Source organism: Leptidea sinapis, chromosome 31 (assembly GCF_905404315.1).
Source record: "Leptidea sinapis chromosome 31, ilLepSina1.1, whole genome shotgun sequence".
Classification (NCBI taxonomy): Eukaryota; Metazoa; Arthropoda; class Insecta; order Lepidoptera; family Pieridae; genus Leptidea; species Leptidea sinapis.
The window spans coordinates 554,069-580,612 of NC_066295.1; the positions used below are offsets into that span (position 1 = coordinate 554,069).

General features: G+C 36.0%; 1 protein-coding gene across 1 annotated transcript in view; it reads left to right on the top strand.

Moving 5' to 3' along the window:
• The first annotated feature begins 8,053 nt into the window (after positions 1-8,053).
• LOC126974205 (ceramide synthase 6-like) overlaps positions 8,054-26,544 on the top strand; it is a 60,593-nt gene continuing 42,102 nt past the window's right edge. The window contains exons 1-2 of the mRNA XM_050821658.1: positions 8,054-8,382; positions 16,944-17,061. Of these exons, the coding sequence (XP_050677615.1) occupies positions 8,204-8,382; positions 16,944-17,061 (297 nt within the window). The 5' untranslated portion in view covers positions 8,054-8,203. The remainder of the gene's footprint in view (positions 8,383-16,943; positions 17,062-26,544) is intronic.

Genomic DNA, 26,544 nt, shown 5'->3' on the forward strand with positions numbered 1-26,544 from the left:
GGGCTCGTAGTAGGACACCAATAGTGATATAGTATCAGTGATACCGTGCTCGTCATCACCAACGGCGCCCCCCGCCCTGTCCAGCCGCGCACTACGAGCACAAGTCCGCAGTAAGAGGTGGGACGTTATCGCGAACCCACTACACTCACCCTGATGCCTTCATCAGGATGCCTTCAGGTCCTTACCTCCGAATGGTCCTAAACTAGTCGGTGCTCACACCGATAAATGTGAGTAAAGCCGAATTAATAAATAAATCTTATATCGAGTTTTTTTGACTAGTATTTGTAGGTATTTCGCCACTAGACAATGGAATTGACCCACTACATATTAATAATTGTATTTATTATAGATATGGTATATTGTTGAAATTAGAAGCTTTACTTAATATAGAGTAATTTATGACCAATTTGAATTAGTTCTATTATTAATGATCAATCTACTGTGATTCCTTTATTTTAGGTACAATTTAGCTTGCGTTCCAAAGTACATACCTATTTTATGTTTGTATTAGTTATACCAAAGTAAATTACCAAATTGCTTGTATTAAGATGTCATTTAGCCTGTAATATAGAACCTGTACTTACTTCGATGTATCTACAATGATGGTCATATAATTAAGAACTAATTTGAAAAAACATTTCTGGAACTTTTTCCAGAAATGTTTTTTCATTGTCATTTATAAGGAATAAAATTTTATTTGAAATTTAATTAGAAATAAAAGTTCTAAATTAAATGACCACCGATGTATGTGCTTTATTTTTTTTTTATAATAAGTATAGACTAAATATACATAGAGTAAATATTTTACACTTATTATCAAAGGTTGTATTGAAATTACTTACTTATAAAATGTTATCAAACTTATGTGACTTATAAAATATTATTAAGGTTAAGGGGCAGTTTCATAATGTCCAAGTAAAGTTGCTACTTACCTTTTGAATAAGGACATCATTTTCGTTTCACAATATAATATAGATAGTGTTATATAGCAGGTAAGAAGGGTCATTTAAATTATAGTATGGATGTAGTAGCAGATATCATATTCATCTGATGGATCGCCTGACAGAGTGACAAACATCTGACAAATTAATGTCAGTTTATATAATAGTATAGGGTAGTAGGAGCCCAAGAGACAAAATAGGGATTAAATCGAGCGTTGTGGGCACTTATTTGATTGTGTAAGTTATATGCTAAAAAGAAAATAAAGTTTATATGATGTGTTACCTGTCACTGGTGGGTAGAGCGTGTACAAGAATTAAAAAAAACAGTCACAAAGAAATACTCAAGTGCTTCAGAAATTATTTTTGTTTGCGCCCTGCGTGTTACTGATAACGGAAAAATATTAATCTGCCAGTTTTAAGTGTGGAAGTGGCCAAACAAGGGGGTAGAAAATAGGAAAAAAAATATTACAGCGCGTCATTGAAAAGAGATGTTATGTCAACCCTATTGTAGCTCGTAGTCAAAAGACTGACGATTTGGACGTGACCAAAAGTTATGACTGATTTTTGAAAATCCAAAAAGAAAAATCGTGACCATGAAATACTCAAGTGCTTCAGATTATTGTACAGACGGTTCATCTTAATGCCCTTGTCGTCCTGACCCATATGAAAATTGTGTAAAGGAATTCCCTCAATCTGACGGTTTTAAATTTTTGGTTTTGTGACTTTCTAATTTCCTTATGTAACGCTTAAATTGTTAGGTTATTGAAATCCACACTTTACTGCATATAATTAACGTACCTTACCTCAATCTGACCCGCTCGAGTTTAAACAATCGATTTTTTTACTAATCAGATCGGCTGTTATAGACTCGTTCGACCCTATATAAAGAGCTCAAGTATGTTGGAAGTACTTCATAAGGTGCAAGTTTCCCTCGTATGTTATTCTGACGTACTTGAATAAATCCCATAATCCACGCTTGGGCTCCTCTACTAATGTTTGGCACATTCTTCGTTTATGTTATGACTTATGAAGGTATGAAAGTCTCATGACAATTGATTAGTTGACATTCTCAAATTTCGTTACACGGAAGCGATTTATGTGATGATTATTTTTATTGTGAAAATAGTGGTAGAAGTGCTATGTAGAAATATATACAAATAGAAAACAGTAAAATATGAAATAAATTTTCATTAATTGCCATTAACGTTATTTCGTATCAGAAACAGTTTTTTTTTTATATTTTCATTTCATCAAATGTAACTGTTGTGTGCGAGGTTGCCAGACCGATCTGCCAGATAACTCATCTAGAAATTAAATATAGCGGTGAAGTGATTGTAAAACGCAATCTGTTTTATCTGGAACTTTTATGTAGCCATTAATTATAAGCCATTAACTATTTGCCTATGACAATCTGACAATTTACTTGGACATTGTGAAACAGCCCCTAAGTCTCGTTGGTTATTGAAATAAATTATAATTATAGCATTGGTTCACAACATGGCCTTAAAATATATCATAATTAGTAAATTGTAGTTTGTAGATAATAGTATTGGAATGAAACAACTTACTCATATCAAACGCTCTTTGTCCATGCTTTGACGTGACTGCCTGAAAGTAAAACACTGCGGGACACAAAAACTGTAGCATATAGTGCAAGGTAACTTCCAAGGAATTTTGAATTAGCGATAGTACCCATTATTTCTATATATTTATTTAAAATTAAAAACTGGTTAAGACTATTACGAATACGTCCTACACTCTAATCAATATATACTGAAGCCCATTGCTGTTCAGTCCAATTTAAGTCTTTACGACCAAACCTTAGGCGAGTTAGTTAGAAGACGTTAAAAATTGATTTCACATGAAAATTGTTACATTAAACCAGTCGTTGCTACCTTAGTTCCGCAAATACTACGTCTCTTTCTGAAAGATTTCCAGCAATTGGTGTTAAATCTATACCTTGATGTAAAAATTTGTCTTCATGGGACGATACGGTAATATTTCCGAGGGACAGTTGTGCCCGTTAAATAAACATAGACTAGCAATTATTATTTTAATAAAAGAGGAGAGTTTCTACAAACGAGTATATGGGTCACCTGATGGTAAGTGATCACCTTAGCCCATCATAACATCAGCGGAATCATAAGAGCCTTGCCGACCTTACAAAGAGTCGAATATAAGTACACTTGAATTCGAAAACCGAAAAAAACATTTATGCGTGGTAGAATCACAAAATGTTTGCAATCAATTTGAACACGACACGAATTTTGTAATACGAGTTAATTATATTTAGTAAATATAAAAACATTATTTTCGAGGATATTTTTTTGAGAGAATTCCATCTTTATTAATCAATTATTTTGTCCTATTTTCCAATTCTATTAAATCTAAAGTTTCCTAATTTCATAATTAAAATTGGTTGAATGTGGTCTTGTTGGTCCTTTGCTGCAGTTTATGTGTCCTCAAGTGCAATTTTTTTATTGTTTTGTTGTGATTGTATCAAGTATAGTTGTCGTTCTAATACTAGCAGACATTTTAAACGGTCTTATTCATGATGACTTATCGGAGGTTTAAAACGTCGCTAATATACGCTTATTAAAAAATGGTATTCATAATAATCATTATCTCTTGGACTCAAAATTATATTTTGAATTTTGAACTTATTTTGACATCGACTTGTACAACTAACAAGCCATTGATATTGACAAGATGTTCAACAGACAGTTCCACTAATTTTAAATCTTCTTACTAAATTAAGTTAAATCAATCATGTTCTTTCGTACGAAATGGCAAAATTGCGTACTATACAGTTATCGCAGAATTATCAATCGATTATGAATAAGGAATTTTATCGAACGTTCCATAGGTTTAAAACACGTTTTAACTAATATATACCTTCGATAAGCGTTTTATTATGAATAAGGCGGAAAGTGTTTATTGGTTTAGCACAGTATATTTAATATTAAGTTATTAATTATGTGATAGAAAGAAATAAAAATAGATAAATTATGGTTTAATTGTTTTCCTTGCGGGTCGAGTGTTAAAAATAAAGCTGCATTATTCTACTCAATGACTACTTTTTTGCGGTAATTTTTAAATCTATACATATAATAAAATCGTAACAGTAAGTCCATGTTGTGCTGCTTATAATTTTTTTACACATTTTAAGCTTCAGTCACTCGAGAATCGACGGAATATAATAGATATATCATTACATTATACTATAATAAAAAATTAAAATGTCCACACCATTTTGCAAATATTAATCTCTGTGTTCCTCACATCATTCCAAGATATCCCATTGATAACTCCTATCTATCACACAGTAGACCGAACCTAGGTATAAATTCGCCCCTCAACAGAATATACCGATCGTATAACAAATTGAAAGCTAGCACTATTGATATCTTCCGATATAATAAAGGATCCAAGTTTGTGAACTAAAAAACTGATGTCATAAACCAGCTTAATATTTTTTTTTATTTAATTTTCAATATTTTTTAATTTTATTAACGTGTTTTTGTTTTGTGAATGCTGTATTCACTTTAATAGATTTAACACTTCGAACCAGAGTTATAGGTAAGTAAAGAATAATTATTTAATGTTTATTGTAAGATCAATAGTATATCATTATAATAAATAAGTTACAATTATATTATTGTAAAGTGATGCAACAAAACTACTCACGAACTACGAGTTAGTAAAAAAAAAGTAAATGTAAATGAATACGTAAAAACAAAAAGAGTTATTGAGTACAGTAGATGCATCAATCCACACACACACCATAAATAAATAGATAAAGGCATTTTGCGAGTATTTTATTAGCGATTATAAAAAATATAATAAGTTTAATTCTAAAAACATGAAGCAGTTTCTGTTTACAGGTTCATCCTGGTGTAGTAGGTGTAGCATGAGTAGCGCCCGTTCACGAGCATTACACATGGGCCCGCCATCACTCCCTTGACCATATGTTAGGGAAGGGAACGACCCGTCCCACGTAGCTGCCACACACAGCTAGCATGATGAAACCTGCCACGAGAACTCAACCAAATAACAATATAAAATGATCAACGATTTAAACGATTTTCGTCGGAACAGGATGGAGGTGAACATTTTTTGTGTAAGGGAATGAAATACACTTTCTTTCCAGTTATCAGCGAAATTTGCAGCGGGGCTCGACTGATTTAATATTTGTGTGATTACAGGATTAATGATATCAAAGGTTTGGATAATAATGGTTACCAACGACATATGCCATGGCTAACAACTAAATATATGATATGGAAACTGCTGTATTCTTGACATCATCAGAGAATTGATCGTTCGAGAACTCTCGCCGAACTCTCGTTCCGAGTTCGGCGAGTAAACATCTCTTAGAGGATGCCTCGTGTACAAGCGGAACGCTTGTCGAATTAGCTAAGGGCAAATCACAGCGGAATTAGAATTTAAGGTAACTTTTAACATTTACATATCAGTGGTAAGTTAAAAACACAGTGTCGTTCGGTCGAGACATCTACGTCTCCGTTAGGAATAACACGGCCGGCTGTGCGGCATTTAATAGTCTTCTTACAGATCCGCACCTGTTTGATTCTTTATTTACACGCTATAAATACTCAGATATATGCATTTAGATTTAGAATAGCATAAAATGAGATCAATTGATAAAGGCATAAAAGGCATTTATTTTCTCAAAATTGATTCCTTTAGAATTCTTTTTGATGTAATTTCTTATACTACTAGATACTACTACCGCTTCGGAAACAAATGGCGCTCTGAGAGAGAAGAAGCGGCGCAAGAAACTCTCCCAGCATTCTTTTTTTATACGCTCTTTTTAATAAAAATATACAATATTGTACAGTCGCTATAAAATAATCACAATCTAGTCCCAGGCTGTCCGATCATTTAGATATTCAGCAGTGGAGTAATAGGATTTACGACAGAGCCATTTTTTTATAAAACATTTAAATTTATTTATAGATAATGCCTGAAGAGTGGCTGGGACTTTATTGTAGAAGTTTATAGCTATTATGTATCTTATGAAGCCTACTAGAATTAGTTACAAGCAATCCCTTATTTCTAGTGTTATAATAATGAAAATCACTATTAAGAGCAAAAATCACTATTAAGAGCAAAAGCTACAATTTCAAGGAATCGCAATTCATTTTCGAATTAAATCCAGAAATCATCTTATATCTAGAAATATCATAGAAAAACGCGGCTAAATTCGTTAGCGCTGTTTCATAATTCATATACAAGTTGCAATATAAGCCAGGCCCACACGATGTACACCGCTAGCAGCAGAGCAACGAGTTGAAGATGTAGTACGCCGGGAACAATAGTTTGTTAAATATAAAATAACCATGTGGTGTCGTGGGACACCGGATAGGAACGAAGTTCCTTCTTATAAAATTATTAATTTTACTGATTTACTAAAAAAAAATTGCAGTTTCCACTGAATTCCACTGTATTAAATAAAAAAAGTGTGTGTATACTTATGTACGCACGCAAGAAGTTATACTTCTTTGGCGTAACAAAACAAATCCAATTATTTATTCGTCCTGCTATTTTACGTTTGTAGAAAGAACTAGATTGTAAAAATCGTGAAATAAATTATTGAATATTAACGAATACGGCTGTATCGGTTTGAACCCTTTGCCTGTCCTAATAATGGACGAAGAAACCAAAAAAAATAATTAATGTCGCAAGCGTCAGAAAATTATATTATATCGCCGAATTTTTATATTTAGATGTCGCGGTCGTGCGCGCGCAACGTCAAAGAAGTTTATATTTTTGTTACTTGTCAATTATTTATATATAAATAATAATCAGCAAGATATTCTCGCGTAGCAACGCTTCGACGTACATGAAGAGAGTTACGTTCAGGACGTTTTTTCCCGGTTAGGGTACCCCTCCGCATCATACCATAAGGAACTTCGTTCCAAAAATGTTTACCCAGTGCTCTGTGAATGGATGACATGGCGATGGGTAGAGATGTCGCTGCATTGTGTCTTCTACCGCATTTATTACGGGGAGTTCCGGAAAGCTGTTTCCTGCCGCCGAATTCCACCTTCGCACGACATGTCACAAATTAGGATATCATCCCCACCATCTGGATGTGTGGCGGTCCTGCACAGTGCAGTACAGTTATCAAGAAGATTTTTTCCACGTACTACAAAGCTATGGAATGAGCTTCCTTGTGCGGTGTTTCCAGGACGATAGGATATGGCTACCTTCAAAAAAAAGCGCGTACACCTTCCTTACCGGCCGGAAACGCTCCTGTGATCCATTGGTGTTCCCACTTAACACCAGGTGATCCGTACGCTCGTTTGTCCTTCTTTTCCATAAAAAAACATGGGCTCCTGGCATTGGTGCGTAGATCGACGTGCTGGAACCAAACAGATACAGTCTATTAAATCTAATAAACGCATTTTTTGTTTCTCACTTACCCTGTTGAGACTCACTTTTCTAAACTGTAAATTATCAAATGATAACGAGTAATTTAAAAATAACTTATATATAACAATACACATTTCATAAATATTTAACGGCACCTGGAAGGCCGTTTGCCCACCACCACCGTAATTGGGACGTCATCGAGAACGAGATGACGGCGCCGATTTAGCGATACATACATTTACTATACAGCCGTGTGTCCACCGCACGCCCGTCACTCGAGCGATGTCATCCCGTCCACCGTTATATCGCTTGGTTCGGCGCTACCACTAGAACTTGGCTTGAGGGAAAAGTTAAAAGTTTACTACCCTATTAATTTTAAACCTATTAATAAAAAAAACAATTGTACTTCTTTTTCGTGGTGTATCAGCATTCAAGGTGTGTCAACATTTTCAAATATATTTAAACTGACTTTTTATCTTATTTTGACCCTTTTACGTTATTATTAGGTATTCAGTGTCAGTGTTGTTTGTTTTGTATGAGCAACAGAAACAACAGCAGTTAAACAATATTGAAAAAAAAACTATTATAAGACAACAAACCTAAGGATCACAGCTACCAGGTCAAAAAATTAAAAAAGAAGTAGTTCGTAGACAGTGTCAAGGTGTCAGTTGTCACGTAGTTCAGCCTCAGGTTTCTGACTTCTGTTTAGTTTAGTGTTTACTGTTTAGTGCCTGTATGAAGTTTATTTAGTGCTGCTTATGAAATTAGAGACCGGGCTTGTGACTAGCTTAACTAAATGCTAATTTGTCTCTAATCGATTCATATGAGTGCTTAGTTTTAAAAATCTTGTTATAACAAGTAACACTATGTTGGGAAAAGTAATAGATACACTTTGGAGCGAATATGTGTGGTTGCCGCCGAACGTAACATGGTCAGATATAACGCCTGGACCGGAAAAGACAGTGAATTATACGAACCCTAAACATGTGTTTTTTCCAATACCGTTAGCTTTAGCTTTCATATGTCTTCGATATGTTTTAGAAAGGTAAGTGTAAGACAATTGACGTAAGTCATAATTTCAATTAAAATAATCCTAGAACATACGATGTTAAAGTGCAGTGGGCGTAGTTTTATTAATTATTTATCGTTCATCAAATTAACAGCAAACAATTTACTTACATAGAAAGTATTTTTTGATAATTGTTGAATTTCCATTGATAATATTAGTAATTTTTATTATCAATGAGTAATTTCAAAGTCTAATTAATATTACGTACCTATATTCTTAGGGAGTAACCTCTATTCTCATGCAAGAATCCATAGGATACCTTTTGTAAGGCTTCTTTAAATCATGATTCTGTGTCAAATGCAAATAAAGATTTTTATTTATAAAGTGAGTAATTTAGTGGGAAAATATATTTTTATTAAGGTTCGTTTCATGGTATTCGGCTACCTGATTAGAATATCTTTTATCACTTTTACTACCAGATCTTGTTCTTCACCATTTTCAGGTGACAGTGAGCTTCATTAGATACTCCGTTGGTTTTCTATACACTCTTTTGAGATATGTTGGAAATACATTATTTGATGCTAAGTGCCTTCATAATCAACACATTTGTCCTGTTAGCTGTCCTCTTGATCCATACCACATGCTGGTCATAACAGTCCTAGGGGTCAAAATGTCAGACATAAGTCAAAATCAGAATTAAGATCGGAAACATTTCTGGGGCTTCTTATCTATGTGTGTACTTGTGGTGTTGATCATTAGTCATCACATGGTCTGCCACCATTACATTGTGATTGCAAAATGAAATATTATGAAGGTGTATGTATGCCAAATGTAACACACTTTTATTTATAAATATTGTTTATGTGATAAAATGGCAAAGATTTAATGCAAGGCGTACAAGTAGTGTACCTCCAGGCCGGTCAACCTAACTTGGGACCAGAGTTGAGAAGAAACCAAACTCCCTTTCTGTGTTCCCCACCCCGCCATCATCCTGTTAATAGTGTTAGCAACTTACAGCCCACTGAACACCCATAGGTTATTATACATTACTAGCTGATCCAGCAAATGTTGTATTGCCAATATTAAAATCGCGGTACAAAAGTAACTGTTGATTGTAGATGGGTGAAAATTTGATGTTGTATGTATTTTTTAATGCTGATTCATTACCTCTCACCCTTAACATTTAGGGGGATGAAAAATAGATGTTCCAATTCAGACCTACCCAATATGCACTCAAAATTTCATGAGAATCGGTCAAGCCGTTTCAGAGGAGTTCAATGCTTAACACAACACGAGAATTTTATATATTAGATTATACTGTTAAGCTTGTTTTCTTACAATTTATTCTAGCATATGAGAATAACATATTTAATAATAATTTCTAAATATTTTTTTGTTGCAATGAATATCCTTATATTCCAAGATCCCGCCGCTCAATTCTGAACCGATTTATCATAAATTGTAAATATAAACCTCAATTTTGTATTAAAATTATAAAGAAAAACAGATGACTACTATTTTTCAACAAAAATATACCTGTATACCTGGCAATCTATAATTTGCGGCTGACTGAGAGCTGCCAACGAAACTGGTAAAGAAGTGAACTACCTATATTAATTATTAAGGACTTAAACAATCACTATTTTTTGAATTTGTATGTTTAATTTGTTACATATTATATTATATAATTATAAAATATTTAATATATTATGTATAATAATTATATAATATTGCATAAGATTAATATATAATATTGTATGCATACCTTGAATTGTTCGACTTTTCGCCCGGTAGTCCAGGATTAAACATTCTATAACTCTAAAAGTATGAACATTAGAAAAAAGTTTCAAACGAAAAGTTGTAGAAAATAAACTGATCTATTGTAATGGATGGATGTATTTTTTTTATTAATCCAATATTAGAAGTTATCCGCCCAGATGGAAAAACTGGTTCATTAAATGGGCCATAAATTATTGTAAACAGTAAGTTTTACAAAAAGCTTTACAGGAAATAAAAAATGCAAAGTTTTTATTTTTATATTAAAGTGCATAGTTACATAGATATTGGCCAAAAACTTTTTTTCTATAGCATGAACTTGATCTGGCAGCATTTTATGATTTTATGCTAAGTAAGGGACCCTAACCCTTAACAAAAAAATTAGATGGAAAATGTAGTGCGAGGTTAAATTATATTTTTACTGATCTACTTGATTTAAACCGCTTTTGTTGAGTTTTTCTAGCTGACGGTACTTGCTAGAACTGTCATTCTAGCCAGCTCCCCAGTTACGAGGACATATACTTATGATATGGGATTATTGTGACATAGAAAAATATGGTTAATTGAAAAAATGAAAATATATCAATTAAATAAAACTATCCTATACACTTCATGAAGTAATCCCCACTAGAATCCGTTCATTAGGTTGGGAGTTCACTGGTCAAGACGAATCAAACGAGCCCATACTCGATGCGAATATGTCGATCAATTACTGACTTCCTAGGCCATTTTCTAACTCCATCATCAGACCCTAGTTACCATCTAGCACCAAAGCACTCGTCAAGACGAATCAAACGAGCCTATACTCGATGGCGATAATTTGTTTAATTACTGAGTTCCTATGGCTATACTTGTCAAGACTAATCGATCGGCCACATACTTGATGGGGCTATGTCGTTTAAATACTGAGGTTCTTTGGCCATCTTCCACCTGCGTTATCAGACCCTGGTTACCATCTAGCACCAAAGTACTCATCAAGACGAATCAAATGAGCCGAGACTGAATGGGGTTGCGTCGTTTCTTTAATGAATTTCAATTAACCCAGGTCTACTTTCGTTGCCTATTTTTCGTTGCTTTGAAAGTTCAGGCGGCATCTTGGATCAACGTGACGCTAGATCTAGTAGCCGATTTCATCCCCACCATCATATTGCCGAATTTGCCGTTGATATTAGGGCCGTGAGAAGAGGCTGGGCTGCACCTAACTAACTACTAACTAACCTAACTTTAGTAATACTATCACTGAAGTCGAATAGTGCCCACGTTACACTCTGTCGACTAATTGGGAAGCTTCCTTAGAGCTTTGCAAAATGCCCATATTTATATTAGGTCATTTTGTTTGTTAAAATGTTGCTGAATTATAAAAAATTTCTCGACCGTAAACAATTTTTATCTGTGACCTCCGTTTGCGTACCGCTTCAATAGTTGTTTCGATTTTACCACTTTATTAAATTACCAGTTAAGAAATGACCAGTATGTCTCTTATAGACTGCAAGTCCTGAGTCATTTTTTAAAATAAGCAACATTGTTCTAGGTGCTATCTTCATCTCCCGAGTTAAAATCTTTTGCTTTGGGACAGAATTTCTTCGAATTTTTTTCCGTTTAACTTTACTGCTTTGACCATATTTTTCGTACGTACACTACGTGGACGGCCAGATCTTTTTCTGTCACAAACAGAGGAGGTCTCATTGTACCTATTAATCGCCCGGTACACAAACATTTTACAAATACCAAGTGTATGGAGAGTTTTAAAAATTGCATTTGGCTCCATTTTTGTAATGCATTCACAGCGATTCAGTTCTCTTTATCACCCCACTTTATTTTAATATCGCAAAATATTATACAATGTATTGGCGCCAAAATGAGAAAACTCAATGAACAATCGTATAAAAATGACAGATTCCAAACTCAAATGTAATATTTTGTTTATTTTTAATTGTAACAGTATTTATGGCCAGACTAAGTACAGGGTCGAAGGTCTAGAGCAGCCGATCAGATAAGCAAAAAAATCGATCGTCAGAGCAACTCGAGCGCGTCAGTTTGAGGTAAGGTAAGGTTAACTAAATGCAGCAAAGTGTGCATAATCTGTCAGGCGCGATTTTTACAACAAACTGAACAAGGATTTTTCAATTTAAAATGCCTTCATGTGTTGTTAAGTGGTGTAGAAATCATACGGATCATCATCCCAAGGGTAATGGGTACTCGGATCAGTCGAGCTAGTAAGTCTTTTGTGGGGCGATGTAAATGCTTTTACAACAAGATCCCAGGAAATGTTCAAAACAAAAGTATAACGTTATTCAAAAGAATTGTTAAAAAACGTTTGTGTGGTAAAGGTTACTATAACATAAATGACTTTCTTAATGATACCACAGATTGGGAATGGAGTGACCGCCCTCTGGCTATTAAATAATTAGTTTAATTTTACAATATTACTTTGTAAACATATTTATTCGATGAAAAAAAAAAGCACGCTGAGTTTGTTGCGCCCATTCTTCTCAGGTCTGAAGCATTCATTTTGGAATGGGTGGTAGTTTTTTTGACTTTCAATAAGTGATGTCACATCCTATTTTGAATAAAAATATTTGAATTTGAAATGGAATTGCTTTTCACGTGATTGATTTTACCTTCTTTTGGGACGGTATTCTATGGTAGTTTTTTGTTTCTCGCACATCATAGCACCGTTGCCGTCCTTTAAGGAGGCTAACTCAACTCAAAACAACAACGCCTTTAACGTACAGAGTAATTTCTTCAAAACAACAAAACAGGCTTCATTACGTGGCACACCTTGGGGAAATCCTAACCTTGCAATACCTTGTCCACGGAGTAACTGCGTACCCCAAAGGGCCTTCGGCTGTGTATATCGGCTTCAAGAAGTCTCCTCCTGACAGTCAATACGCTTACACTCACATTTTTAACATCTCAAAATTGTTTTAGATGTTATTGTACCTAGGTATACTTCCGATTTCGTAAAGGCTCACGATATATCAATAGCTCCTGGCCGCTGTGCATCATTTTCTTCCTGATTCCTGATCTTCTTTTTTGTTTTCAATTTCAAAGAATCGGTTTTTTGAAACCTAGTCCAAGTCCTCTGAACTCTGAAACGACTGACACCAAACCGTTCATACACATAACATTGAGAACAGCCTTCTTGAAGAAGAGTCACTATATGTATTACGATTATAAAAACCATTTTTTATTTATTTCTACCACAATATCTGACGCGTTTCATTTAACTGATTACTATTTCATTTTACATTAAATTCATTAATACTTCTTACACATTTTAAAAATGTGGTTTAAAAAAGTACATACTACTATCCAAATGACTAACTCTCCTGTGATTCCTCTGGTGTTGGTTGAGAATGCTCGCATGCCCTCCTCTTCTATAAAAAAATTGCTCTCGTCACTTTACAACAAAATGCTACCCTAGCTAGAGCTTAGTATTTTTGCTAGCTACGGCGCACATACAAACCGAAATACACTAACGCTCGCACATTACTGACTAGCGACAGAACGACGCCCGTGCTGTTGTGGTACCGAGTTCCCACCGGGCCCATCCCGCGCTAAGGAGCTTTCATTGTGCTGCCCTACACCGAAACTTTAACATATTTTGATAAATAAACTAAAATCCTACTGAACAGTGAAATAGATTTAACCGAGTTTAAGAAATTTATGTGTTAGCGATTGAAACAAAACAGTAAATGAATGGTATTATGTCGGTTTAGCAGATTCTGAACCTAACGGTAAAAAATATTACTCGATCTTTTGTTCAGTAAAAATAGTTTTCCTGAATTCGCACACATATTGTTATGTTACAGTTTTTATAAATCTATATGAGTAGGCCTCTATTAAAAATTAACAAAAATAAAGAGCCTTATGCTTGTGGCACAAAATCATTAATTTTTAAAAGTAGAGTTCTACAATATAATCAGTTAAAAAATTTATGTTATATAAAATCAGAGACAGTCATGGCAAGCGTTTTTTTTAATGTTTTTTCGCACAACACACGCTATTCACTTTCGGCGAATGGCCAGAGCGATCGGCCAATATAAAAATGGCTCTATCTTAAAACGTAGGATTTGCTATTCTCGAGATAATAAATAGTCTACTAATGTGTAAATTGGCAATCTTTTCACAAGCACACATTTGTGTTACTGATAAAATTAAATTAGTCTATTGTTTCATAATGCTAAAACCACAAATATTTAGCAATAAAAATGAACTCTGTGGAACATTGACGACCTCGTAGCCTAGTAACGGTTTACAGTGACCCTGGCGTTAAACCTGGGCTTCCTAGGTTCCGATCAGACTTGTTTTGTATTATAGCAATGTAGTAACATACACAAATACATAATATTACTAGCATATTAGGGTTTAAATATGAAATTTCCGTTTTGTACTGTATAATTAAAATAATCTTTTTAAAAGGTAAAATGTAAGTTTTATTTAATCGAAATACTTCAATTATGTACACATTTCTTCCACATACTCACATTGCCGTGCTATATTTATCTCCGACTCCCAGATTTTTCCTAGCCAATTTGGCTTCACCTTCTAGAAACCACGTAATTACATCTGTCCGATGCTTATTTCCGCGTACACTACTATGTCATGCTATTTAATTAAAGAACCGTAATCCTTAAAACTAGTTCGCAATTAACAAATATTGAAGGAAGACATGTCATAAGTGAGAACACACCGTATGTCACGAGAAATTATGGGCGGCATCATGGACTAAAGTGCATAATTCGTGGCTATTAATTCTCATACTCCTAATTCTCAATGGACTCAATTCATTCAACCAACTGAAGTGAGCGGATGCAGAGTACTGAGTGTTCATTGGTTATGACCAATGACCACGTTGTCGTCAACAATCGCTACTGGCTATTATGGATTAATATCAGATCTTTGATTCTTATGTTGTTCGAAAGCGTTCGCCCTTTATTCGGCGTCTATGGGTTATACAGCCGATGGGCGGCTGTGATCCCGTACGCACGTTAGTCCTATGGTCCATAAAGAAGAACTGGATGCCGGCGCATAGTTGATATATAGTTTAACTCAAGGATCACTCAATGCCCCTGCGCCAATCTTCAAGATCGCTCCGACGTTGCTGCGAATAATTGCACAGTACAAACGTTAGTCTCGGAGAGACGGATACGAAAGGTATATTATTCGAAAACAAAAAAAAAACAACCTTCAACCTATTCCATTTCAGCTGGAAGACGTCCACCACGCTGGACAAAGGCCTCCCCCAAAGATCGCCATGACGATGGGTCCTGCGCTGCCCGCATCCAAACTACTCCGGCGATCTTGACCTGATCGTTGGTCCATCTTGTGGGGGGCCTACCAACACTATATGTTCCGGTACGTGGTCGCCATTCGAGGACCTTACTGCGAATGGCCATCTGTCCGTCGAGCTATGTGTCTATTCGACCTCGCAGGGAAACTCCGAGCATCATCGCTGGCAACACTGGCTTCACTTTTAAGTTTCCCTTGCCAGTGAGCCTTCATTGTGGTCTTCGATTTTTTTGCCGTTACATTCAATAGATTATAAACAATTTCTAGCTTAATATACAACATTGCCTTAAGCGGCCTGCCTCCAAGAGACATACTATTTTATACTAAAGTATTGCCCTTCTCTATTTACGACCCCCAGTAGTTTCGAAGTCACTTCGACTTTGCATTCCAGATGACCACAAAATCGGCAATCAAAGTGCGGTTATACGATACAAGGGTTCATTTTTGTAGTTAACGCGCAAACTTGAGTTCTCTGGGGATTTAGTAGGACATGAGGTGCATGGCCCTTGTATCTTGCATCTCCGTTATTGTATCATCAACATAACACTGCATTCCGGGGACATCCAACATATCATTGATTGTATACTTATAAGAAACAGTATAGGAGATAGAACACAAAGTTGGGGAAACCCTGTGTTCTCGGACAATATACATAAAGACCTATATGCAGCGCCCAGTTTCATACGTGATCAAAGGCCTTCGCTATTTACCTACAGACTGTCAGGTATCTTGTATATTGTATCTTTCGGCTTGCCCTATTCTTAAACCCTGGGCTCAATACTGTGGCAATTCTCACATGCTTTCGATAACGCCCAGGAGTTGTGTGAAAAACTTGAAAGCTAAAAATATCTGGAGACACGGTTGTATTAGTTCTTAAGAACTTTGCAGTTTGGACTATTTTTGCCCAGTGCCGCAAGTCATGTTTCATAGGCCTGTTGATATACCAGGCAGTTGCTGCTTTTAACTAACGCATTGAACGAGGGCTGTGATTCGCCACTGATCGGTACTACAGAGGTTGGTATGAAAATATTTCTACCGTATCACTTCGGCCATTGCAAGGCCAAGGGTAGGTAGGATACAAAAATGGCATCCAATACCAATCTGTCAGTAGCTGTTCTGCGAATTGGGCGCCGGATTGGCACTTCGCACCTGACTTTACCCATTGAAGACAGTCCATTAGATGTTTATTTTCTGCGTGACAACAGGTCCCGTACCTGTGAACACCCAGGCGTAGATGTAGGCGGATGCGGTCCTCATCATCTAGGCACAGTCAGAGAGTAGGCAGGTATCGACAGCAGATATCCGCGGGTCATCCGCGAGTTCGACACTAACCAATACAAATAACAGCAGCGCTAGGCCGTTACTACTACACGGAAGCACGCACATTATATTGTGGCAGAAAAAGTATATTAGAACTACATAGTACAAAATAAATTAGACATTAAATATTTATATTAGTATTATTTTATTATTCTCAGTATCAACTGAAGCATTTCTTCAATTTGGCGTTAATTCTATTGTTTCAGGGTAGTGTTTGCGCCGTTCGGGAGATACCTGGGCATCAATGCAGCGAGGCCCAGACGTGCGCCCGACAATCCTAAACTAGAAGCAGCCTATAGATTGGCGCCAAAGAACGTGAACCAAGTATGTAATACTAAATTCTAGTAATAATGTATTATTTATTGCGTGCTATTTTCTGTGTTTGGGCTAGTAGCACATAAATCCGTGGCCACTATAGTGTGCCCCCCCATATGTGCTCAGGTAATCGTCTTTTGCATCCCACTCACTTAGGAAATAGAGGTTAATTAAAAGAGATTGTTTTCCATAACAGCTGGACTCGTTTTTCACATTAATGAAAATTCTGACGGGTCCGAATTAAATACTTAACTACCTACCTACTGGATACATGAATAATACGATAAAAATATCATAATTTAACTACACCAAGAACTACAATAGGAAATTAAATATATGATGATATTTATATTTGTATGATCCTTTTGACAATGGAAAGAGAGTACAACACGGTATCTTTTCACCATTTTATTACTATTACAAGGTTTTACTTAACACTTGTTATTGCATCACTTTACATACTAATAATACATAATACATACATACATTTATTCAAACAAAACAAATCTTATAACTATATTTACAAAACTATGACCACATAAAATTAAAACTATTATTACGTGGAAGTTTGGGTGAACGCCTTATTGAGGCGCGAAGATAGTATTTAGAACATTCACCTCGCCTCTGGGCCCCACGGGCCAAATGTCTCGACACCGAACGGTAAACACTAAAAGATGTATGACTCACTGAGACCAACATATTTGCGACTCTTGCCGTCTCGGCAGTCGAAGCAGCAGCCTCAGCACAAACCAACGTAACTTGGACATGAGAAGGAGCCAGAGTGTCGACGCAAGTGGCGTCTCACACCAGCACCCTTCCCCGTGTCCAAGCCAACACTTGTTTGTGGGTTGGTTGGTATATACATATAACTATGTAGGTATTTGTTTAAGTTCAAATATTGCCAGTAACTTTTATAACACGTCGCGATATCTGATTAAGCTAAAATTTTGTACACCATGCAGGTTTCAACTTCGGTTGTAACGTGTTGTTCGTACAATATGATATTACACATAATCTGACTCTGCAGCCAGCATTATCTCTTCAATAGGGAGCTCTTCAATGGATTTCGGTTGCCAAATATGATCTTCACCATGAACTGCAGGTGCAGATAGGACTGTCTCCTAACGAGGGAACTCCTCAACCCATAGTAACATGCACATGAAACTTTTAATGTTTGTTTCTGTACCGTTTTATTTACTCGTGGTATAAGGCTCACTCCGCAAAATCAATTAAAAATAAAGAAATAGGGACTCTTTCTGTGATACAATTCGGTGCAATTCAGATCGCACAGCGCTACTAATCTACATTTAAATTCACCTAGAAGATTATATATTCACTCTTTCTATCGCGTGACTCGTACCTCTTCTGACGACGTTAGGGTTTTCTTCTGTAAACTAACTAGCGAAACTCTAAGAAAAAAGCGGTTTACTCGATTGTGTGAAACGTACAGTTATTTATAAATTGACAGATGACTGCTATAATCTTTTTAAAAACGGTGATAGCCGAAATCCACTACGTTCCAAACTTAGCCGGATTATACTTCGTCACCAATTGCCATACTGTAATTACCTACTACTATATCAATCTTATGTCAAATTATTATTGCACTTTTCATAGTAAATTAAATTTAAATTTTTACTTAGGCAGTCCCGCGTCTTACTACGTAGAATTTACATCCTCTTTGCATACGAGCTGCAACAGAACCATGACCACACTTCTAAAGAACTTTTCACCTTAATAAAATGGCGACGTCATGTTTGACAGGCGTCTAGTTAGCTTGGTCCGGTAGAAAACTAACTGTAATGATAAAAACACTTCGTTACCGTACAGACGTACAACTACAGTGTCATTGACATAATTTGTAACGTGTGACAAAAGAAACACTACCTTGACTCATTGACCTACCTACACTAGCTCAATGATAATTTTAATACTTTTTATCATGTTTTATCGTTATCTTTAATATTTCTTTTATATTTTAATATCGTTTATCGTTACCGCTACGCGAAATATCGCAAAAACCGAGCATATTTTATAAATAAATGGTTTTTTTCACAAGTGGATTTAATATAATTATTAAGAGAAATAGCTGTTATAATGGGCTTAGGAATAAAGATTACTTTGTAGTATTATCATCATAAATATAAACATTATTATAATATTAAGGATTTTATATTCATATATTTGATAGGTCGGAGAAAAAGTCTTTTTGCATATTGTATGTATAATAAAATCTTTTTGTCTATAATTTGTGTCTGGCTGGTTTTGATGACAGTGAAAAGGTTACATTAATAGGTATTTGAAGAAACTATTGTTTTCGCGCTGCGCCCGAAGCACAATTATCAATGTGTGCGTGAATAGTCAGTGTCTATGTCCGTAACGCGTATTAAGGGGTGCGCGCACGCCGCAAATCGGGTTACTGAATTTTTGCTTCACTTCATTTCACTTTTTTACTTTTTTTTATTGTTTAGTTCTTCGTTAGTTCATTATTGTTCGCACATTTAAATTGTCTGTTCGTCTTTTATTTATTTATAATCAATTAAACAGATTTTGATCCTTAATTTAAGCACCCTTCACAATATATCTCTACTCTTTTACTTAAAATAGTATTTTCTTATTAATTATCGTTTGTTCGATCCTTATTAACGGTTGTTCTATTATAAATTAGCAATCATTACTAATTATTAAATATTTTTAATTATAAATTCGTCTCTTTGAGGCTTTGGCGCATGCGGGCGCGTCGGAGTATATGTCACCATCATAGTAATATTGATTGTATTTCCATTATGTGTACGTAGAAACAAAGTATTTTTAAACCATCTACCAATATGAAAGATGAAATCTTTCTTATTGGTCTTCTGAAAAGATTTAATTAAACTAGATAATCTATTTTATCCTCATTGTAAAATATAAACAGTATTTTCTGTGTGATTTTAACACTACTCCAATTCCCTAACACAATCTGATAATCTGTTCGTAAATGTTTGCAGTCGATATTCAATGAACTGATACTTTCAATATCACGTATCACGATCATTGAAACAGAGGTACGAAAGAGTTTTGTAACAAAATATACTTTTATACAATTTAAATCGAACATGAATGTAAAATATATAAAAAAAACTATAGTATAGTATAAATGGTGTATAATGTAGAAACTAAGTATAAATAAAACGTTTGTGGAATTAATTAGTATGTACTAAATATGACCAATATGCAATCAAAGAAGTGCCGCTGGTATGATCGCAGAAGAACAGAGAAGTGGATAAAGAGTGCTTACCTGTGATAGGAGTAGCTGCAGATAGTTCTTGGACAAAACGTTCATACAAAAGTGTATTCATTTACTGGTGATTGATAAAAAAGAAAACGTAGTGGGACATAGGTAGCTTTAGCATACTTAGATTTTGTGACAAAAAAAGTCACTGCTCTAGAATAACGCATTATCCAGGGTGAAAAAGGGGAATATTAATAACGCTGCTAACGACTTCTCTTAAAAAATACACAAATTAGTAAAAGTTTCTATGGTTTTCCTTCTGTCACTCGGCGCTTCAGGTACAAAAACATACCTACGGGCGCGCGGAATCCTGGAGACAGCTAGGCAGTCGGTTGTCAATTGTTCAACTCAATGTCGGTTTATTCCAGCGGCCTGATTCACGTACTTTTACATGAGCGATATCGCAGCGACATCACTCGTTCACCTACGATTCGTATTCACATCATTTAAATCGCACGTTCGAGAAACGATCCTATCCAAAAATCGCTAAATCGTATTCACGTCAGCTAGACGAACTTCAACCGTTGTGTCAGTGGTATTCAGCTATCTTTTCACAATCGGTTACCAACGATTTAATGTCAAATCGAACGTCTGAGAAGTCGCTGAACTGAAGTTAGTAATTTGCAGTTGTTGGCTGTTGAAAGTTTTTTCATAAACACGAATATCAAGCTTGTCCTGGCTACTATCCGATCTTTCCGAAAGGAAGGACCGGTGAAGAGAACGTCGACGCCGAAATAATAAGAGGATTAACAAATATTTTTCTTTCGAAGTGACAGATAGGTACGGAGTTCGTGAAAACATTTCCCTTTACCAAGGATTTAGTCCTTGGTCTTATTGAAGACCTCGTTCCTCTAATTCCACGAGAGCGTAGGAGTGATGTTCTCTCCGTTAATGATAAGGTAAATTAATTTATTTTATTCCAATAGTATACTTAGTTTCCTATTTAGGTTGCTAGTAGTATTTTCCTCTTACTCAGAATGGATGAGATAGAATAAAGAGAAGGTATTTATTTAGCTTTACCTATGTTATTGGACTGATTAAGTACCTACTTAATTATTTATTAAATATTGTACTTATTACAGATTTTATGAAAAAACTAAAATAGCTCAGTTAGCAATTCAAGCTGAGGCACGGTTACAATCTTCTTTCAGCTCATTTTGTTAAAGAGTTACCGTCACTGGCGAAAATCCAGTTTGACTTTGACGTATGGTGGTTTTTTTTATTACAACCATTTGGGTAGGTACGACTTTTCATTTTCAGCCTACTAATTTCTGTATAAAAATAATTATACCTTACCTTTTTACTACTCTACGGCTTCAAATATTGTTAGGTTGAGTACTAGTAACTGAGCAAAAGACTCTGATATCATAATAAACATCTTTAAAATAATATGGTAGAAAATAAAGGAATTGTAGAATTAGACTGGCAATGTCCTATCGCAAGTCGTCGATGAGTCGCTGAGTTTCAGTCCTATTGAGTTGTCGTCCTCTCGAATACCAATTTTGGACCAAGTTTCAATAGCACGACTTCTGAACTACAACGATTTTTGGCTCGTTAGAATATACGTGAATCGGCCTACAGTACCGATACTCAAACTACTACTTCATTTTACTCTTTATTCTGTGCCTCTATTATATTATGTTCTTTCTTGTATGTCATCAATCAGAAAAAATATTTAATATTGAGAAAAATTAAAGTAAAAAAATTTCCTTTTAATAATAAATTGGAGCGAATGAGAGATAAGTATGCAAAGTAAGGCTGTAATTACTTCTTCTGATATGGAGTAATTATCACACTGTAAAAATAATAAATGTTATTTAATGAATGTTATAAATACTGAATAATACTGTTACAAAGAAAAAAAAATCTATTTCAAATAACATTTATTATTTTAACAGTATGTTAGTTGAATACATAACAATAAAAACTTATTATAAGTGGTCTCCATTGGCTGCTTAAACGTTGAGGCCAGTTATCAATAGAAGCACGCACTCTCTCCATGGGAAAATTCTTCACTGCCAATCGTACGGATGCCAATAGAGCAAGCCGTACTCTCTAAAACTGAATCAGGACTAGACGACGACCAGTCTTCGTTTCAACCAAGGCTGCATAGACCGAGCTTTAAGACCCGGCGCCGAGTCTTGCTGAAAGGTCCATTCTTGGTTATTGAACATGGGGTTGTTAAAGGGCTTCACTACCTTCTCAAGAATGGTATCTTAATACACTTGCCGTGTTTGGATACCTTTTTCACAAAAGTATGGCTCAGTCACTCCTTCACAGCTAATACCCCACCAAACCATCACTGAAGACGGATAGTGCCCACGTTGGACTCTGTCGACTAATTGGGAAGCTTCCTTACAGCTGTGGGCATAAATACTGCCATTTTGTTTGTTAAAATGTTGCTAAATTGTAAAAAAATCTCATCCGTAAACAATTTTTTAAAAAGCGGTACGCATAGGGAGACTACCCTTTGCGTTTTTTACTAATACCAAGCGTATGGAGTTTTGAAAATTGCATTTGGCTCCATACCTACTTTGTGTAATGCAATCGCAGCAATTCAGTTCTCTTTATCACCCCACTTCAATTTAATATCGTAAAATATTATACGATGCATTGGCGCCAAAATGAGAAAACACAATGAACAATCATAATGTAAAAATGACAGATTCCAAGTTCAAACGTAATATTTTGTTTATTTTTAATTGTAACAGTATTTCTGGCCAGACTAAGTATTTTTAATAGATTCCTTTGTGTGCAAATTACAAAGAGACGGTGGTCAGACAATGAAGAGTTTTGGTGTGGACTGTAGTGTGTACAGGACGATTTAGAGAAACAATCCGAGACAATATTTACGTGATTTTACCTACAAAACCTATCGTTATGTGATATTATTGAAATATAACTTTATGATGTGTGATAACAACTCGAAATTATATTAAATTTTGTATTGACAATAAACTATTTGTGTGCCGATTTATGGGCGAATAGTTTTGCCCAACTACCAATTTAAAAAAAAACGATATGTACACTTTTCATAGTATACAATACTATGAAATAGTTTCCAGGAAAATTCAACATCCAACTTCAAAAAAAGCGCTTACACGTTTCTAAATGGCCGGCAACGCTGCTGTGATTCCTCTTCTGTTGAAAGGGAATTGGAGCGACGGTGATCACTTAACATCAAGTGCACGTACGCTCGTTTGTCCGCATCCGCCATAAAAATAATTTCATTTCATTTTAGACAAAATAACGGATTGGTTGACACTTGCTTGACAATCTTCATTCAGTGATATCTGCCATTGCTTGCCAAAGCTAAAAATAAAGACACAATTTATATACTTATAATTCTGTATGTTATTTTTATATATATATAAGAGGGGGTAAACGGGCAAGAGGTTCAACGGGATTGGGAGAGGTGAGGCAACTACCCATGGACATCCGCAACATCAGGTGTCAAGAGATGAGTTGCCGGCCTTTAAGGGGAGTATGCTTTTTTCTTGAAGGTCCTTAAATTGTATCGGTTCGGGAAAACCGATAGCCGGTAATGGATTCGTTCAAAGAGGCTATGCGTGGCAAGAAATTTCTTGCGAAACGCGCGGTTGTGGAATACCAGACGTCAACGTGATGAGTTATATAATGCTTTCTTATTTCTAGAGTTGGAAAAGATCAAAAGTTGGTATTTCCTTAATAAGTATGTTTTAAATAAACTCCAAAAACAATTATTTCTGTAAAATATTTCTTGAAACGGCAACTCTTACTTTCCATCGAGATGTATCGATAATTGGTTTTTGGTGTGTATAACACATCCAAATTGATCCTTAAGTTAGTAGTTGCAACTATGAATATTATGTATATCGGTTATTGGTACTCACATCAGTAGTTTAATATCGTAGATAGTTTAATGTTATTGTTAAATATGTGCTTACTGTTGACGTATCATTACGAATAAATAAAATAAACAATTCGTAAATACGTCTCGTTGTACCTTTTTAATTGTTGTAAAAATATTGTGAAAGTGGGGTGCCCCGTTCGGGAGTTACACTCTGCGCACCACACGGCTGATGACACCACACGACATATGTGATGTTGATATATGGAAACACAAAGTATTACTCACATAGCTTCCGCTCAATATAATACTTAGAACGGCGAAAATCAACAGCCTTTCTTGATGTAGCTGCACTCAGCACGCCTGGCTCTTGTTGCAAACAATTTGACAGAAAGTTACAAAACGGGCGGGGAACAATCATAATGTCAGTGCTTACAAAGATGATATTAATTGGTAAAGCTAAGCATGACAGAAGATGTCGCTGTCTTCATAAGTGACATCCTACAAAATGTTTTTGTATGATCGCGCTCCCTTTGTCGATCAGAGCCGCACGAGTGTGTCAGCGTCGCGCTATCGCCCCACCCATTACCTACCCACATAGGGTTGCCATCCGTCTGGGTTTCCCCGGATTTGTCCTAGTTTAGAAGGCGTCTGGGCGGGGTTTCAATTGTAGTCCGGGTTTAATAGTTGTAAATTCACCGCCGCACCGGAACTCAAACTTCCGCGAACAACCGACTCCAAAACCACAAAACAGTGGAGAAAAGAAATTAATATTTTATTGAAGACAGAATCAGTCTCGTCAGTTATTTAAAAAAAAAAAACAATTTCATAGATTATAACTGTATTGATTTTTATCAATTATTTTTATGGTGAGCCTATATTTTTAACCAGAAGAGATATTAGATAGCAGACGCTTACAACAATTCACACTATTTTTATTTTACGGAACAACATAAATAAATACAGTTGACATGTTTGGGTTTTAAGCTGTTAAATACGGGGTTCTCACACTTCTTGTCCTAGTTGCCAGATTTCAGAGATGGCAACCCTATAGCCACAGAACAGTGGTAAGCACTGAGCACGCCCTAAATACTTACTTCAAAACTATTTGGTTCCGGGTTATGATTATAAAAGGTATCGCATTGCTCTGGTAACAATGCGGAAGATAAATTTCTCACCGATATATTATTTACGGGCGACACACTGAACGTTATCGATAAGATAACATATCTTTATTACAACGATTACAAGAACCACTGTTGCTAGCTCTGCAACTATTGAATTATAAAAGTTAACTGCACCTGTGTATACTCGCGTATTGAGGGTTCGAGCGCATTTTTATCCGATTTGTTTCATAAAACATTTTCTTAGATAATTTATACGTCTAGATAGAGTGTTTTGCTGTTAGGCAACGCATGACATCAGGCCATATTTATAACTTTAGTGCGCGATACGTGTATCACCTTGTTTTAGTGTGCGTGCGTTGCTGAAAATAGGGGTTAACAGTTCGCCGCTATATTTTTGAACGTGTTCACACTTCACAGCTGTCACAGTTTATCTAAACGTATAAATTATATAACGGCCGTATTGGTATTGGTAAAGGGCTCCTGTTTCCGCAATTAGACCGCTTAATTGGGTCCATTTTGCGTGCAGTGTTGGCCAGTCATTCCAACCAGCCCAGCTCCTTCCAGAAGTTCAGAACACTCCTGGGGTGTTCGCAGACTTCCTGGAGCGACCTTGTGTTTACTAAGGTTTGTGCCCGTTGGTTGGCCACCCCAGCACATTCCAGGATTACGTGAGTGACCGTTTCATCTTCGGTTAGACAGCCCCTGCACTTAGGACTGTCCGTAACGCCGATTGTAAATAGGTGTTTGTTCAGTGATGTGTGACCCGTTAGGGTGCCGACCATAATTCGGATGTCGTGTCTATTTAGGCTAATAAGTCGACGTGTCAGTTTGGGCGATAGTGCAGGAATCGCCTCTTTCGACTGTCTGCAGCCTGAGACATTTGTCCATCGGGTTCTATGTAGGTTGTTGGTGAGAGAGCGTATCCATGACCGCATTTGGCTGAAGGGTAGCGGCAGGACTGGCCCTGGGCCAGCCACTTGCGTTTCCGACCCCCGCCTTGCAAGTTCATCCGCTGCATCGTTCCCCAACGAACCGCTGTGTCCTTTGATCCATTGCAGAGTTACCCAGTTGTTAGAGGCAGCTCGTTCTAAGGATCGGTGACACTCGTATATCTAACGGCCGTTTTCAATAACCTGTCTGTCCTTGTAACGGATAGATCGCTATCCGCGTTTAATGGGAAGTTCTTATCTATCCATAGTTTGCGTTTCACAATCAAGGACAAGTGCTATCTATCTGTTAACAACGATGGATAAGCTATCCGT